General features: G+C 35.9%; 1 protein-coding gene across 1 annotated transcript; it reads left to right on the top strand.

Moving 5' to 3' along the window:
- Positions 1-2,574: 2,574 nt before the first annotated feature.
- urm1 (ubiquitin related modifier 1) lies at positions 2,575-15,303 on the top strand. Its single transcript, XM_038283661.1, has 5 exons — positions 2,575-2,651; positions 5,627-5,697; positions 12,301-12,382; positions 14,214-14,262; positions 14,740-15,303. The coding sequence occupies exons 1-5, from the start codon at positions 2,617-2,619 to the stop codon at positions 14,806-14,808; spliced, it is 306 nt and encodes a 101-aa protein (XP_038139589.1). The 5' UTR covers positions 2,575-2,616; the 3' UTR covers positions 14,809-15,303.
- The last annotated feature ends 360 nt before the right edge of the window (positions 15,304-15,663 follow it).

The raw sequence follows: 15,663 nt of genomic DNA on the forward strand, positions 1-15,663 counted from the left end.
ATGAATTTGATATCAGACTTCATTAAGATGGTTGCCAGAGGATTTGGCAAAGATTTTGTGTGTAATATTTAAAGCAGCTAGAGACAAAATACAGAGATCTGTGAAAGGAATCAGTGTCAACGCATCAGGACAGAAATAAAAATACATTTTGCTAAAAAACAGAAACAATTATTGAAAATGTATCTGTTGTAATTAGGAAACAAAATCAGAGGGACTTTAGGTTGTCCACATTTCTCAACCATTTTATCATTCTACGACATAAAATAGGATTAATCCACTGCTGAAGTAGTACTGTAGTAGTAGTGTAGAAGTAGTAGTAATGATAAAGTTATGAAACAACTTTGATTCGAAAAGAACCAAAGTTCTCTAAATAAACCCAGTTTTTAAATAAATGATTTTATTATTAAGGATAAGAGAAAATCTAAACCTACACAATCTTGAAAATTTGGGCCACCCTTAGAAGCAAATACTGCAGTAAAGCATCTGCAATAAATTGCAAAGAGTCTTAAACAGCAATATGGAGGAGTTTTGACTCATCTTTGCAAAATTGTTTTAATTCAGCCCAATTTGGAGGTTTTGCAAGCATTAACAACCTCTTTGACTGGATAACTGGAAAATATTTACTCTGCCAATGAGAGATGGACCTGCTGCTGTGTTTTGGTTCACTCCCATGCCGCAAAACCCAGGTTTGTTTCAGCTTGAGATCACAAACAGATAGCCAGACATTCTCATGGTTTCCTTTTCTCACAAGTTGTCCTCCAGGTTCTGACATAGAAGAATAGCCCAGACCATCACATTACCACCGGCATATTCTACTGATGCAAAAAAACATGGAACCAGAAGGAAGTTGTTCCTTTTGCTAAAAGCCAAATTCAGAATTTCTGTCATGATCTTGGCACTGATGACTGGAATATTAGTTCATTTCTCCCACCTGTTTGGCTCCGCCCATTTTTCATCTGCCCTCATCTGATCCACCTGTTCCAGCTCCTATTTATGCTGCTTGTTTCCAGCCATCAGTACCAAATTATTCAAGCCAACTGTGAGAGCTCTCGAGCGTACCTTGTAGTTTTTTGACGGCCTGATCCTGACCTGTTTCTGCCTTTGGATTCCTGAGTTTTGGCTTGCCCCTGTTCCGGTCTGTTTCTTCCTGTTCTTGTCCCCTGACCCCGGCTTGGATTTCCCTTTGGTACCTATGTGATATTCTGATCTGGACATCGACTTTGTCACCTGCTCAGGATTCTGCTTCTGGACTCTTCTGCTCTTCTGCATCTGATGGCTTCTGCTCCTCAGTCTGCTTGCCTCATTCCTGGGACACTAGGAGGCTCCCGCCGTAGTCTGTGGAGAAATCATCCGACTGAATCCCACTCCTTCTTCTGGGCACAGACGGAACTAAGAACCAGGTTAGTGACTCACATGCTCTTTATTGTTCCCCATCTGAGTCTACTGGTCACTAACCTGAGTATTTATCTCTACCAAGAATTTAGCAAGCCGGTCCCTGCTTGATGAGCCGCGCAATCCTGAGCAGACAATAAAATGTTTCACTTTTAAATAAACCTGTTCTGTCTGCCTGAATTCTGGTTCCTATTTTCTGAGCCTTGACAATTGCATCTCACCAGTATTTGGTATTATTATTATTATTATTAGGTTATTTAAAAAAAAATGTGCTTCAACAGATAAATACCTTCCCAACAATGACCATCTGCTTCACTGTCTTCCAGTCAGATGTCCATGTTCACCATAGTACAGAGACTGACCTTGTCAAGGTGTTGCATGACATCAGTCATGCACAGACACCAAAGGACAGTTTAGAAACGTCAGTTAGTCACTCATGTTTTTGGACTTTGGGAGGAAGCTGGAGTAAAAAACCCACTCATGCATGGGGAGAATATACAAACTCCATGCAGAAAGACCCTGGGCCAGGAATCAAACCCAGGACCCGGGTTTGATTCCTGGTATATATATATATATATATATAATCAAACCTGGGTTTGATTCCTGGCCCAGGGTCTATATATATATATATATTTATTTATTTTTTCTCCCCTACCAAAACAGTGAGTAAAAGAGAAAAACTGATGGATTTTTCGTGGATAGGAATTATTATTATTATTTTTTTTTTGGAATATATTTTTTTTGACATGTTATTTACATAAGTTAAGGCAAAAACTACATTTTACTTGTGTACTTAAGCATATAAGCAATATAGAACCTATGCTTTTTTACTTTTACATATGTAAAAGAGTGCAATCACTACTTTTACTTTAAACACATACATTGTCTTACACAGGAATTTGTTCCTTTAATCAAATAAAGTCAGTAGGTATACTTAGGTCTATTTTATTGCAATGATCCAACGAAAATGAAAAAAATAAGTTTTATAGATATTAAATTATATAATTAATCCAATATCTAATAGGTAAAGGAAGCGTTCTGATTAAAAACATAGAAAAAACGATGGAAAATATCGACATAATAACCTTTCCATGCATTATAGCTATCATTTCACTCGAGAAGTAAAGCTTCCCTTCAGATTGATGGTAACCATGGACACAGCACGCGGTGTGAACACGTTACTTCCGCCTTATCCATCCATCACTTCCTGCATGCGCAGACAACATGGCAGCCCCCGTTGCTGTTCATCTGGAGTTTGGGTAGGTAAATTATAACTAGTTGCGATTATTTACCGTAAATGTTTTTCGTATTCTGAAATGCGCACTGTTAAATGTTTCCTTTCAGCATGTTTCCTGTGTAAACCGTGAGTTTACGGTCGTTAAACGCTACAGGGAGGCTGAAATAAAAAGAAAACAGAGCTTCTCAGAGCAACAGCACAACAGAACGTAGAGTTTACTCTGGAGATTGACTTAAATATTCGCTCCTTCTAGTCTCCTTTTACAGCCGTTCTCATTTTAAATAAGCTGATACAAAGAGTCAGTACTGCTCCTATGTATCCATAGATAGCAATTTCTGAGGCAACGACAAAAATAAATATTGGGAATTTCATGTCTTAGATGATAATATAAAATATATTAATGTAAAATAAATTACAGTAAACTGTAACTCCCATAAACCCCTGTAGGTTTAACATTTTGGAGCTTCAATTTGAAGTTTAAAACAAGTAATAAAAAGAAACACTTGTTTTTAACAAGACAAACTATTAATGGAATTTTCAGAAAAAAATACTTTAGCACATTACAATACCCTATTTTTTTTTTCTTTTTTTTTTTACTGCAGATATTTGCATTTTATTGACAGACAGTAGTTATTTATAATGTCACAAAAAAAAACAACTATTTACATGTGGAATCTTTATCAAACTCTGGGACCATGGCTTTCAAATTCATTTAAAACTGAACTTCAGTTGAACTGTTTCCTCTTTTGCTGCTTCAGAAGTCACTTCATGCAAGAATTATAATTCTTGTAGACAGAGATCCACCAATGATGGTTTTTAGGGCCCATTCCAATACCGATTATTATCACACCCTTCTGACACATCAGATATGTGCTGCCAATATTTTTGAACCAATAGTTGTTTAAAAAAAGAAACAAAAAAACTGAAATATTAAAACTGTAAAATATACAGTCATATGTTTATATTACTGTTTTTATTTTGTTGTTTTTTTACTGTTTTCAAGGCTGCATTTAAAAAAATGAAATTGTCTACAGAGCTGTTTTTTAACAAAGTTTCTATTTGTGTACACTTGTGTATACAAAATGACAAAATAAATCTAAGTTTCTTCTTCGTATACATGATATGACACAATGGCCGTTTCTTAATACACAAGAATGCGAGTACGGACTGGTGTCCTTGCCAAGTATGTTCTTGAGAAGAACACAGGAAAGTGTGGGCTCGATGAGAACAGGAGCATGCAGCATAAATATGGGTCAATTGGAACAGAAGCGTGCTTGTAACTAGGGATGCCCCGATCCACCTTTTTCACCTCCGATACGATACCGATATTTGAAGTTTAATGTCGGCCGATACCGATCCGATACAGATATCAAAAAATGCAGGGAATTATTACCTAAAAATTGGTTTCATTGTGTGAAAAGGAAAACTGGGATCATTCTTCTGTGCATATGATTTGATTTCCCTTTTCTTAAAAAAAAATAGGAAACAACCCCAATATAAATGTTATGACTCATTCATTTAACAACTGGCCACAAAATCTTAAATCAAAAGTTATCTGACTTGGTCAACATGTAAAAAAAAAAAATGTCATTATGATTATCAAGCATCATACCTGTGATTTCTTTAGCTTCAAAGTTAGCTGCTTCCTGCTGCATCCTTTTTGTTTGCCGAGTCCGATATCTCAGCATGTTCCTTGTTATGAAACTTCTGGACGTGTTTCATTAACTTGGTGGTGTTATAGTTTGAAGATTTAACACAGCCCTCGGAACATTTCTCCCACAAATATTGCACGTAGCAATTGGGCTAGTAGGCTGAGAGAGCGTGAAAAACCACACTGCAGATCCTTTCGCTCACTCCATCGTGTTGTGCTGTCGCGTGACGGCAGAGTATAGCATAGAGTTAGAATGATTAGATCGACCCCTATATTGAGTCAATTGTCACCAATACTGATCTAGTTTTTTTTTTTTCTTTATATCTGGACCGATACCAATAAAAGTATTGGATCGGTGCATCCCTACTTGTAATGTCACCAAACTCTCGGCCTGTCTGGAGCTGGATTTCACCTTCTGTTATTAATAATCTCTGGATAATAATAAATTCTTACTTTTTTCATTTATTGGGGGAATAATGAGCAGATAAACACAAATCAAATAAACATTTTGCCAAATAAAACAAAAAACTTACCATCAGAGCCAGCGGTCCTTCACACACGGCTATGCTGCGAGAGGGCCGCTGCAGACGGGCTGCAGTTAGCCCCGGCTGTCGTTACGTTCGGAGGTCCGCTGGTTGCCATGGTCCTCTCAACCTCGGAAATGTATTTTAAATTACGCATTAAACCAGTAAATGGGCCATATAGTGACGCTTAAAAGTATAATGTTCTTGCCTCAAATGGTCTTTAAGTGTGCTTTTAGTGAATGACGGCAACAGAAAAGAGAACTTTTAACGTAATACTCTGAGCTCTGTGGGCGCTCTGAATTGAAAGCTGCTGCTGCCGCAGTGCATGCATGTAACGGCCGATACTAGAAACATTTTTTAATATTGTTATAAAAATATCTGCCTGTTGAAGATTGCTCTATCTCTATTTGTAGCTCATGTCCTGAATATGTCTTCATTTGCCCTGCTGACATCAGCTGTGACCTGTGGCTTATGAATCCCCTTCACAATAATCCACCTTGCATTTCTATCCTTTCAAGGCTGCAGTCCTACTTGTTCCTTGTGCACCCATTTGTGTCACATTTTTTCCTTCCACTTAACTTTCCATCAATGCTATTGGATATATCAATCTGTAAACCAGGAGCTTCTTTACCAAATACTTTTGTGGCTTATTGTCCATGTGGAGGTGACTGTCAAGTCCACAGGTGACTGATGATTGCACGTTCCTTTACATGTCGATTTTGTCATCAAAATAAAAAATCTTAAATTTCCTGAGAAATCTAACTTTGTGGTTTTCTTTTCTTTCTGTTTTATTAACAAAACTAAACTCTTTGTTTCATTTAGAGGAGGAGCAGAGCTACTTTTCGATGGTGTCAAGGAACATCACGTAACTCTACCGAGTCAGTCTGAACCATGTGAGTATCGTCTGTCATCTTGATCGCCCAGCAGATTTAAGTGAAAACAAATCATCCAGGTCATAATAAACCTTAATATTTATTGCTTTTGCACATGTTTAAAGATTTTTGTTAACACAGGGTAAATATGAATCTTTACATGTGTCTATGACCAGATAAGATTCCTTGTTTTTTTTTTTTTTTTTTTATATATGTGGTTATAGAGAGCAATATACAGCCAGTTCTGCGTTTTCTGTTTTTTTTTTTGACATAACTAGTGCAGCAATAATTGGTTAAGAACTGATCTCCACTTTATTTAAACTAGATTATAAATTCTGTATGTTTAATTGATCTTAATGAAAGGCCTTTGTTTAAAATGCATCAGACACCTTTCAATGCTCAGTCTTCTGTTGAAAAACCTTTAGGTTATTTAAACAGTTAAACAGGATCTGAAAATGTCAAATTGCTGTTTTTTCCCCCAAATTCTCAGATGGATTTTAGTCTGAACTTTGACTATGTATATACTTTAAATTTAAACCACCCCATTGTACCTCAAGGTGAATGTTTAGATTAATTTTCCTGCTGGAAGTTTAACCCCTGTCCCTGTCTTAAATTATTTTCAGCCTCTAAAACAGACAGAAGTTTAGCTCTACCGATCCTCTCATCTACCCTGAGCCCCACAGTATGATGCTGCTACCGTTATTATAGGAGTTTTGTATTCATGGTAGTTTACGGTGTAGGTTTTCCAGTATCATGTCAGAAAGAAAGTCATAAAAGAGAAGAAATTCAATTCTGAAAACAAATATCCCACTGTAAGGGTTCGAAATGACAGTATTAATTAAATCAAAGATTGATGCCCACCAAGGGTTAACCCATCTTAAATTTAGTATAGAAATAGACTTGGGCCAGGACTTTAAATTATTCATTTCGATTAATTAATCTGAAACATTTTAACAAGTTAGAAAAATGAACACAATTAATTCAATTTTAGTCCCAAGTGGGAACCTTTGTATTACCTGTTCAGCCGTAAATCTGACGCAAAAGCGTAGGTCGACTGGTGTTGTTCAAGCATAAAAATTGGCTTAAACCAAATACCTCAAATGTGCAATAACTAATCTGCAAACACTATTTAATAACCTGTTTATATTTAATATCCTGTGCAATAAATACATATAATATATAAATACATATTTATATAAATACCTATTTAATATATTTAAATATACGGTATTTAATATCCCGTGCAATAACCTGTGCAATAATCCTCTTTTTGGCACCTTCTTTTGACTATTAAGCCGATGTGACAAGTGAATTTCTCCACTGTGAGATCGATAAAGTATATCTTATCTTTATTCGGTTACTGCAGCCTTTATAAGTGCTATTGGAATACTGCTGGCATTTAGGAAGGAACTAGGACCAGGAACACAGATTAGCTGTGTTAGTAACTGGCTTAACGACAAACAGCAGCCTCGGTGCTAATTGTCTTAATTGCACTAAATGCTCCAATTTAAATTGCATTTGTTAAGCAATGCTTTATGCAGTGCTGAACTGTCATAGTTCTGTCACTATTAGAAATTAAACTTTATCTTCTGTTTAAAGATCATAATATATGCCTTGTTGCTATATTTTTGTACCACATTTAACACATGTTTATGTACTGTTCGTTTTCCATGGTGTTATCAATGGTCTCTGAAAAAAAGCTAAAATATTCTAACTTTCACCCACCCCTATGGTTGACTAACCTAAATAGCTGGAAAAACAATAGAAATAGGTGTTGTTTTGCTTCTATGATAATTTATTCAATAATTCAGTAAAGAGGGGTTTGAATAAAAAAAAAAGTGGTTCATTCTCTTCGTAGATGCTTTTTTACTAAAACGCAATTAATTAATCACAAACCCTGTAATCAATTTGATTAGACATTTTAAATTTAGTCACACCACTAAAATAGACTGAATACATCTGCCCTATGGATCGGCCCATTTTCACTGATACATGATCTAGAATGTTCTGTAATATCAGGATCAGTACAGATATTACTGTTGGATCAGTGCATCTCTATTTCACATACCTTTTTTGTATTAGACTTGCCTTTTCTTATTTCATTGAAGCCCAGATTTGACGATCAGCTGTTCACTTATCTTTAGCCTTTTTTCTTTTAAACTTCTCCAGAGAAACGGGCCTTTTTGCTGTTTCTCTCATTAATCCTGCTCTTAGCCCTTATATAAGCATTTATGGATAGAAAAGCCTTGGTAGGAGTGCAATTTTGTAATGATCATCCATTTTCAGATAATTGTTTTAAAAGTGTTATATCTGATGTAGAAGTTGGGGATGTCATTTTTTTATTACCTAATTGAAATTTATACTCACCTCATTCCGGATGTTTCTATTGTGTCTTGGTCTTCACAAAGCTGTTTGCTCATCTCCTCTTACCTGTTGGAGAACCTCAGCATTCCGTTGGTTGCAGTGAACGTCATTTAAAAGGGACTAGAAATACTTAGAGATTTAAACTTAGACAAATCTGACAATGTCTAGTTAGCTCCGTAAGCCCCCTTTAAATACAAATGCATGCTACCATTTTCAGATTTTTAGTCCATGCATCATTTCCTGGCTAAAATGGGTCTCAGATATCCTTTTGGTTTCTCAGTTTAACAAAAAATTTTTTCTTAAACATTAAACTGAGATATTATTCCAACATGGACTCCATGTTCACACATTAGGAGTCGTTTTCACAACACTGAGGTGATGAAGCATAAAGAAAAATAAAGATCAGCCGACGGCCTGAATATTTTTCTCTGCTTTGGTGACAAATATTAGAAATAAGTCCTTCTGGTATTCGGCAAAACAATGGCTGTTCATGCAGGGCAACGATGTTACCACGACAGCAAAGAGACAAAAGTTGACCAGAACAGGGAATGTCAGTTGGACAATGACCTTGCTCCACCAGCTGACCTGTAGGTCTGTGTGTGTTTGTCTGGACCTTTTGTTTCCTTTTTTTCTTTTCTTTTTTTCCAAATAGAATTAAAAGATCTTCACTTTTAGGTTTTAAATATTACATTTTTTGGCGAAGCTTGCTAGCCAACATCCAGCAGGCTGGGTATCTGGTAGGTTTTTTTTCTTCCCTAAAAATATTTTTTAGCCCGTATATGAGTGTGTATATGTGTGTGTCCATATAAGGTTGATATAATTGGTTCTGAATCCTTCGTATTTCTTTTTTTGACCCCGACGAATGATTGATGACCCTAAACTGAAGGACCCGTCCCCCTCTTGTTTGCGCACACCCACAACAAAACCCCTATAGTAAGAGGATCCCCCTATTTTTATTTTTTTTATTCGCCCAATACATCTGCAGAAAAATGCATAGCTGAACTCCCCCTACCTTACATGACAGCCGTAATCGCATAACAAAAACAAATCCTCGAAAAGTGGGTCAAGTGCATTCGCAAAAGAAAAGAATCTGTGGTATTAGATAAACATCAAAATGGCGCCTTTTTACCCCCCTCCCTTCTGCACAGCTGTATCCCAGGATGCACTGGGATCCTGTGACGCACGTTCTCCTCTGTCGTATGCGTCTGTTTTTTTTCTTTTTTGTTTTAGTTTTTCTCTTGTTCACCTCTATCTGCACCGCAAAGTGCATTTGAAAATTTTCAAAAATAAGCCTCTTGCTGTTATGTAATTTTACTTAACTGGCATTTATTAAATATATTTACATTTTATGAATCTTTTTAAAAGATTAGCTTTTGACATTTGGTGATTAATATGATGACACCTTTTTTAGCGTGCAAATTTAACACATCTCTCTGCGTCAATTTAAAGAAGACATACAAACGACGGCAAATGATCGACGGAAGGGCAAGACAGGAACTTCTATCAGCGGTGGAGAAGTGTGTGTGTGTGTGTGTGTGTGTGTGTGTGTGTGTGTGTGTGTGTGTGTGTGTGTGTGTGTGTGTGTGTGTGTGTGTGTGTGTGTGTGTGTGTGTGTGTGTGTGTGTGTGTGTGTGTGTGTGTGTGTGTGTGTGTGAGGGGCATAATAAAAAGGTAAATGAGGGAGAGTGAATAAGAGGTAATGGTGGAGAAAAATCCTGATAGTCAAAGGCAGATGGAGTCAGCAGAAAGGAGGAGTCATGATGGCTGCAGTGATGGCCTCTGTTCTTAGCCTCATAGAGGAGCAGGTCAGTGCTAAACACACTGTACTGGCTATTTTTATGGGTATATATGCATTGCTTGCAAAATGTTTTATATGTAAATATATATTTGGGAGCGATTATTAACCATCATTGCAGTTCTGACACACCAGACCAAATTTATGGACTTAGATACACATTTCATCTGCAGCATGTGGGGTACTCTAATCTGCAAGGACCAAATAGGCATCCATGAAATCAATTCCATTTTATGTTTATTGCAAAGGTTTGTTCAATATTTTCTAGACATTGTGACAATCAAACATATTTTATTATTTATTTTATAGTAACAGAGGTATGCAAACATGGAACCAAAATCCAACAAAACCCAATGTAAATATCTGTTTGGTTTTTAAAAAAATAGTAAAATAAGTGCCTGGAAGGGACATTAATAAATTGTATGCGTACATACATAAAGCGCTTCATAAAGTTACACATCTATTCAATATTATTCTACTTTTTAATCAATTATCAATATAGTATACATGTTGCCTTTAACGTTTTAAGATTTTATCTATAAGCTAGAAAAGAATGTGTGTATCTATTTTAGATTCTGAACGCCTCATGACACCAACTAAAGGGACTTACCCCCACCCCCCCAAAAAAACCACACACACAACAATACCATATGGACTGTCCTCACACACATCCACGGATCCAACAACACTTACACATACTTTTCAACTATAGCTGGAGATAATCTGCAAACTTTTATCTGCTATTATCTATTCCTATTTATCCTGTATCATAACCCCATTAATGTGTGTGTGTGTGTGTGTGTATGTATATATATATATATATATATATATATATATATATATATATATATATATATATATATATATATATATATATATATATATATCCTAACTTTCCTGTATAATCTGTATATAGTTTTCACATTTTTTTTATAGCCTCTTATAATTACTCTCTGTTTATATATACCATTTATAGTCTATATATACATAGTCTTTGTGCACATTTAAATAAATATTTATATCCTGTATATCACATGAAAGGAAATATGCAAACTGCATTTCGTTGCTCTGTACTTGTGACAGTGTAATGACAATACAGTTGAACTCTTTTATATATATATATATATATATATATATATATACAAGTGAAAACACCTCCTAATAGGGTTTGCAAATCCTACTTACATACCTTGATGTTAGGTGATGATATTTTTGAAAACCAGCATTTATTTGGTTGAATTTAATAGTAAAAAAAAAAAATTCTGAATGTGAACTAATCCTTGTTGTTACTTCAGGTTCAGACTGCCAACACCTTCCTGCTACAGCCTTAACCCGCTCCTCACAGCCTCACACCTGCATCGCTGTTCTCAACCACCTATATTTCTCTTCTCGGTTCATTTACGGGCTCCCTCTCCATGTTTGAACCCCTCATCTCCTCTCTTCTTCTATGTGAAACGGTTTAAATTTGTTGATTCCATCGAATTTATCACGTGTGTGTGTGTGTGTGTGTTTCTACCTGCAGACCTGCAGCGAATATCTACTAGTCGCAGAGTAATACAAAATCTGCTATTGGATAAAAACCAGAGAATTATGCAGGAAAAAAATTTCTTTGCTTATATGAATAGTTGTCTATAAAGAAATACACCTGAATCCTCTCAAAACACTTAAATATTAGAATGAATGTTAGCTGTTACCAATAGGTCTTTTTAGTGAGGATTTGTCCTCATAGCCCCGTTTCCTTGCTCTGTCTGAGTGAGGTTCAACCTTTTGTTGAGACAAGGTCAGTCTGATTATAGAGGAGGTCAGACCAATAGAAAATGCAGGAATGGCTTATAATTTAGCTAAATAGAGAAGCATTGCGTTTAATAAGTAGCATAGATTTAGTTAAACAAAAACGTTTGCTTGCCTTGAAGAGATTTAGAATTGTTTACACCAAAATTCCATCTTTTTATAGTATTTTTATTAGATTTTATCCATTAAATTCAATTTAAAGCCTTTAGTTGTTTTATGTTTTCATAAATTTTTATTTTTGCAGATTCAAAAAAAGAAGTACATCTCTGTCGATGCTCGAAATTTAACCTAGACAACCTTCCCCCATATAACCAGTATCGCCCCTCTTTCCCCCTCCTCGACTTACACTCATAAATATACATACATGTACGCAGAGATCCATGCACCCCCTGTCCCACCTGGTCCCTCTGTCGCGTCTCATCGACCAGGAGGCTGGAACCATGCACCTTGACCCCCAACCCCTGACCTGTGACCTCTGATGTCTGCATGTGTTTGGGCTGCATGTGTGTGTGGGACACAAATCTGTTATTGCAGCCTCTCTGCTGAGATTCTGCTTTTGTTCTCGGGGATAAACGAAGCGTTCTTATATTGAAACCGTTTTAGTGAGAAGACTGAAGACAAACGGGAATCTTTTGGATAGAATGTTTATGAACATGTGTCCATGTGGTTTACAGGGAATATGAAGCAGCTGCTGGTTTGGATTCAACGGAACCTGCTGAAGGAGCGGCCCGAGCTCTTTGTCCAGGGAGACACGGTGTAAGGACACCTGACGTACACTTGATCTGAGCACATTAATACCAAAATATTCACTTCCACACAAACACAATTTTATAAACCTTATGTTAAAAAATAGGCAGTAATTTTTGTTAAGTACCTTTTTTACTAAGTGATTTTGTTTCACATCAGAGGCCTCAGTGAGATGATGATGATGATGCCACATTAATGTATGCATTTATGTAAAGCTCACAGCAGTCTTGTAGGACTGGTTGACTTTTACCGCTGCCTTTGTGTGCGACTATTTATAGCACCGTCTAACCAATGAATAGAGAAAAAGCTGGCCTACCTACAAACCTCACAGATTAGATTAAGGCTGGACATTCTAGCTGCATACATTTTCTTTTTCATTTCACAAAAGCTATCATTAAGATCTACTTTTAAAGCTCGATGGACACTTGAAATTCTTGCTTTGTCCTTGTTTGTTTTGCATGTTTGTTTTGGGATTTTCTTTCTTTTTTTTGGCGTGTTTGTGCTCGGCTTCCTCTCCTGCTTTTTCTTGCTGACGTCAGAGATGATCTGTGAGGTGGATAGGATCACTATGAGAGCCATCAGCCTGTGTCTGCCTCTGGCATTATCTCAGCATGGACATGACTTGGACTCTTTTAGAAGCAAAATCCAAAGAATTGCTTCTGTTTCATCAGTTATCATCCTCCATACCTTATTACACAATGATGTTTACAAATTTCCAGCCATATTATTTTTTTTCCCCCCATTTCCTCCATATATATATTTGTATGTTAGGTATGCTGGTAGATAAAAATGACTTTTTCCTTATATATAGTATCGTAAAAGACTGCTGGATAGGTGTCACAAGAGAAGCATTCAATGTTCTGGGGCTGGAAAAATGGTTTGTATGTAGGCATAGCTTGTAAAATGTTCACATTTATCCAACTTTATTTTAATAAATGTATGTCGAAGCCTATTTAGAAAGTATTTTGGTCTATATATCATACATTTCTGTGTTTGTTGTTAAGCTTTTTAAAATGTATGTAGTGTACATTATTTTTACATTTTTTTTGCTGTTTATATATTTATTTTTGCTGCCATCAAGCTACACTCTTTATTGTGTAGCTTGATGGCAGCAAATGTTCTACAATGTTCTACATTGAATATGACATCAAGATGCATTTCTCTAGTTAGCATTATATCTATTTAGATCAATATATCTGGGTATAAGGTGTTTTTGTATGCTTGTTTTGGTGTTTTTAACCTCTTTAAGGTATTTTGCTTTACGTTCGACTACATAGAAATGGCTTTTCATTCTAATAGTGGTTAATTATGTCTCTTGTTTAGAGCTGTGTCATGCTTTTATTACACCTGCAGATAAAATTAATTGATGAAATTAGCATTGATGTTTAGGTTTTTGTTTTGCTCTGTATTAAAAAACAGGTTTAATTTTTTTCAGACATGATTTACGTTTTGAAACATTAATTGCTTTTAAATTATCTCTTTATAAATGATTGTCTTTGAAAATATTTGCTGATTCTTGTTTTATTGCCAGTTGTAGCTTCCAGAGAAGTATGAGAAATTGTTTTCTTTTTTTGTTGTAGAATTCACCAGACTTAAATTCAAAGGAGATCATTTAAATACTCCCACATACAAATAATTTTTCTTTTAATCATTTATTATGTAACAGATCAAGGGGATTTATTGTAAAAGCCATATTTTCCTGTGAGCTTATTTTAATATGAGAGTCTAAAGGATGGAGGTGATTTTTTCTTCTTTTTTTTTTTAGGCCTTTTATATTTTATAATATTTTGTTTGTTACCTTTGGAACAAGCATTTATCTTATAGCACTGTTTTCCCACAGGAGACCTGGGATTCTGGTGCTGATCAACGATGCCGACTGGGAGCTAATGGTAAGTGCTTGGAGTCACGTTCACTGTCAGATGTTGGGGTGAACCTGTGTGTGTGTGTGTGTGACATATTTTCTGCTAATTGTCAAATGATGTGAGATCATGAATGCTGAAGTTAAAACTTTATGATTAAATCAGGGGGAAATAATGAATTTTTAATCTGAATGGGAGGAACAAACGCCATATTTGCTGATGCAGTGAATTGAGTTTGCTCGTTGTCTCCCAGTCAGTTATGGCTTCATAAAAGGTGTAGGGTGCTTGTCCTTGGGGTCTCATAGCTGAGGACGTATGTACATGCACATGTGGTCTGAACGCCCCAGCTTTGAATGAATCGATGAAATTATAACAGTCGGCTCGGGGTGTAAATAAATTGAGAAGTTTGTCATTGATTGAACCCCACATGGGTGCACAGGATGGGTAGTTTCTCCATTATCTTCTGCCTGCGTTTAATATTGAATATTTTCTGTGTTGAAACATCAGGGGGAACTTGACTATCAACTCGAAGACCAAGACAACATTGTGTTTATTTCGACACTTCATGGAGGATAAAAAACAAAAAAGGACAGATGTTTTAACCTATACATAAGATTCCAGCCTTGTCTCCTCATCCTTTCCTCTTTACCTCCCTTTATTCTCACATCCAAGCAACGACTCACCCTATTGGGCGCTGACGGCTTGTTGGTGCTGTCACGAAGGTAACTTCTCGGCTGGAATGAGGGGAATTTTACAGCATGCTAAAGGAAATCTGTAAACTTGTCTGATTAAACTAGAAAGCTAAAGGAATCGGCCTTAACGTTTTATATAAAATTTGATGTCAGACTCGAAAGGAAGATATTTATTTTGATCTTAATGGTTACAAGGGCCTCTAAATGTATGGATGCATGATCGGCAAATTTTTCTGTGAGGATATATTAAAGAGAATACAGATTTATTTCATTTTTGGTTGTTTTTTTTTCTTCTTCTTTACAACTGTACCTCAGTGTTATAAATCATTCACATGCCTTTATTTCCATTCTGATAATAAACATGTTTGTGTTATTTCTATTCTGTTTTCTGTAGTTTTTTCCCCAAATAAACTGATAATAAATAGCTAATAAGCTTTATTCGTTTAGCGTTTTTCTATACACACGGACACAAATTCATACACCAATGCACGAATCAGTATAGACGAGTCGAGATTGCCTTGCCCAAGGGCACACTGACATAGCCTGGAGTCAATTTCTAGACGACTCTCCTTTCTGTAGAGCCACAATAATTTGTGATGCAACACACGATATTATTGCTATTATTTTGTTTATTGTATTTATATTGCAATGCAGGAATATATTATATTTGTGTATGTTTTATCTTGCATTGCAAAATAAAAATAATTTCAACTTCTGATAAATTATAAAAAAGATTATA

The sequence above is a fragment of the Cyprinodon tularosa genome, unplaced genomic scaffold (genome assembly GCF_016077235.1).
Source record: "Cyprinodon tularosa strain WSP-4 unplaced genomic scaffold, ASM1607723v1 ctg196, whole genome shotgun sequence".
In the NCBI taxonomy this organism is placed as follows: Eukaryota; Metazoa; Chordata; class Actinopteri; order Cyprinodontiformes; family Cyprinodontidae; genus Cyprinodon; species Cyprinodon tularosa.

Excerpts from the sequence above, each read along its gene's own strand:
- urm1 (XM_038283661.1), top strand. The coding sequence starts at position 2,617 with ATGGCAGCCCCCGTTGCTGTTCATCTGGAGTTTGG. Across the intron at positions 2,652-5,626 it reads GCTGTTCATCTGGAGTTTGG|AGGAGGAGCAGAGCTACTTT; the intron begins GTAGGTAAATTA and ends TGTTTCATTTAG. Across the intron at positions 14,263-14,739 it reads ATGCCGACTGGGAGCTAATG|GGGGAACTTGACTATCAACT; the intron begins GTAAGTGCTTGG and ends TTGAAACATCAG.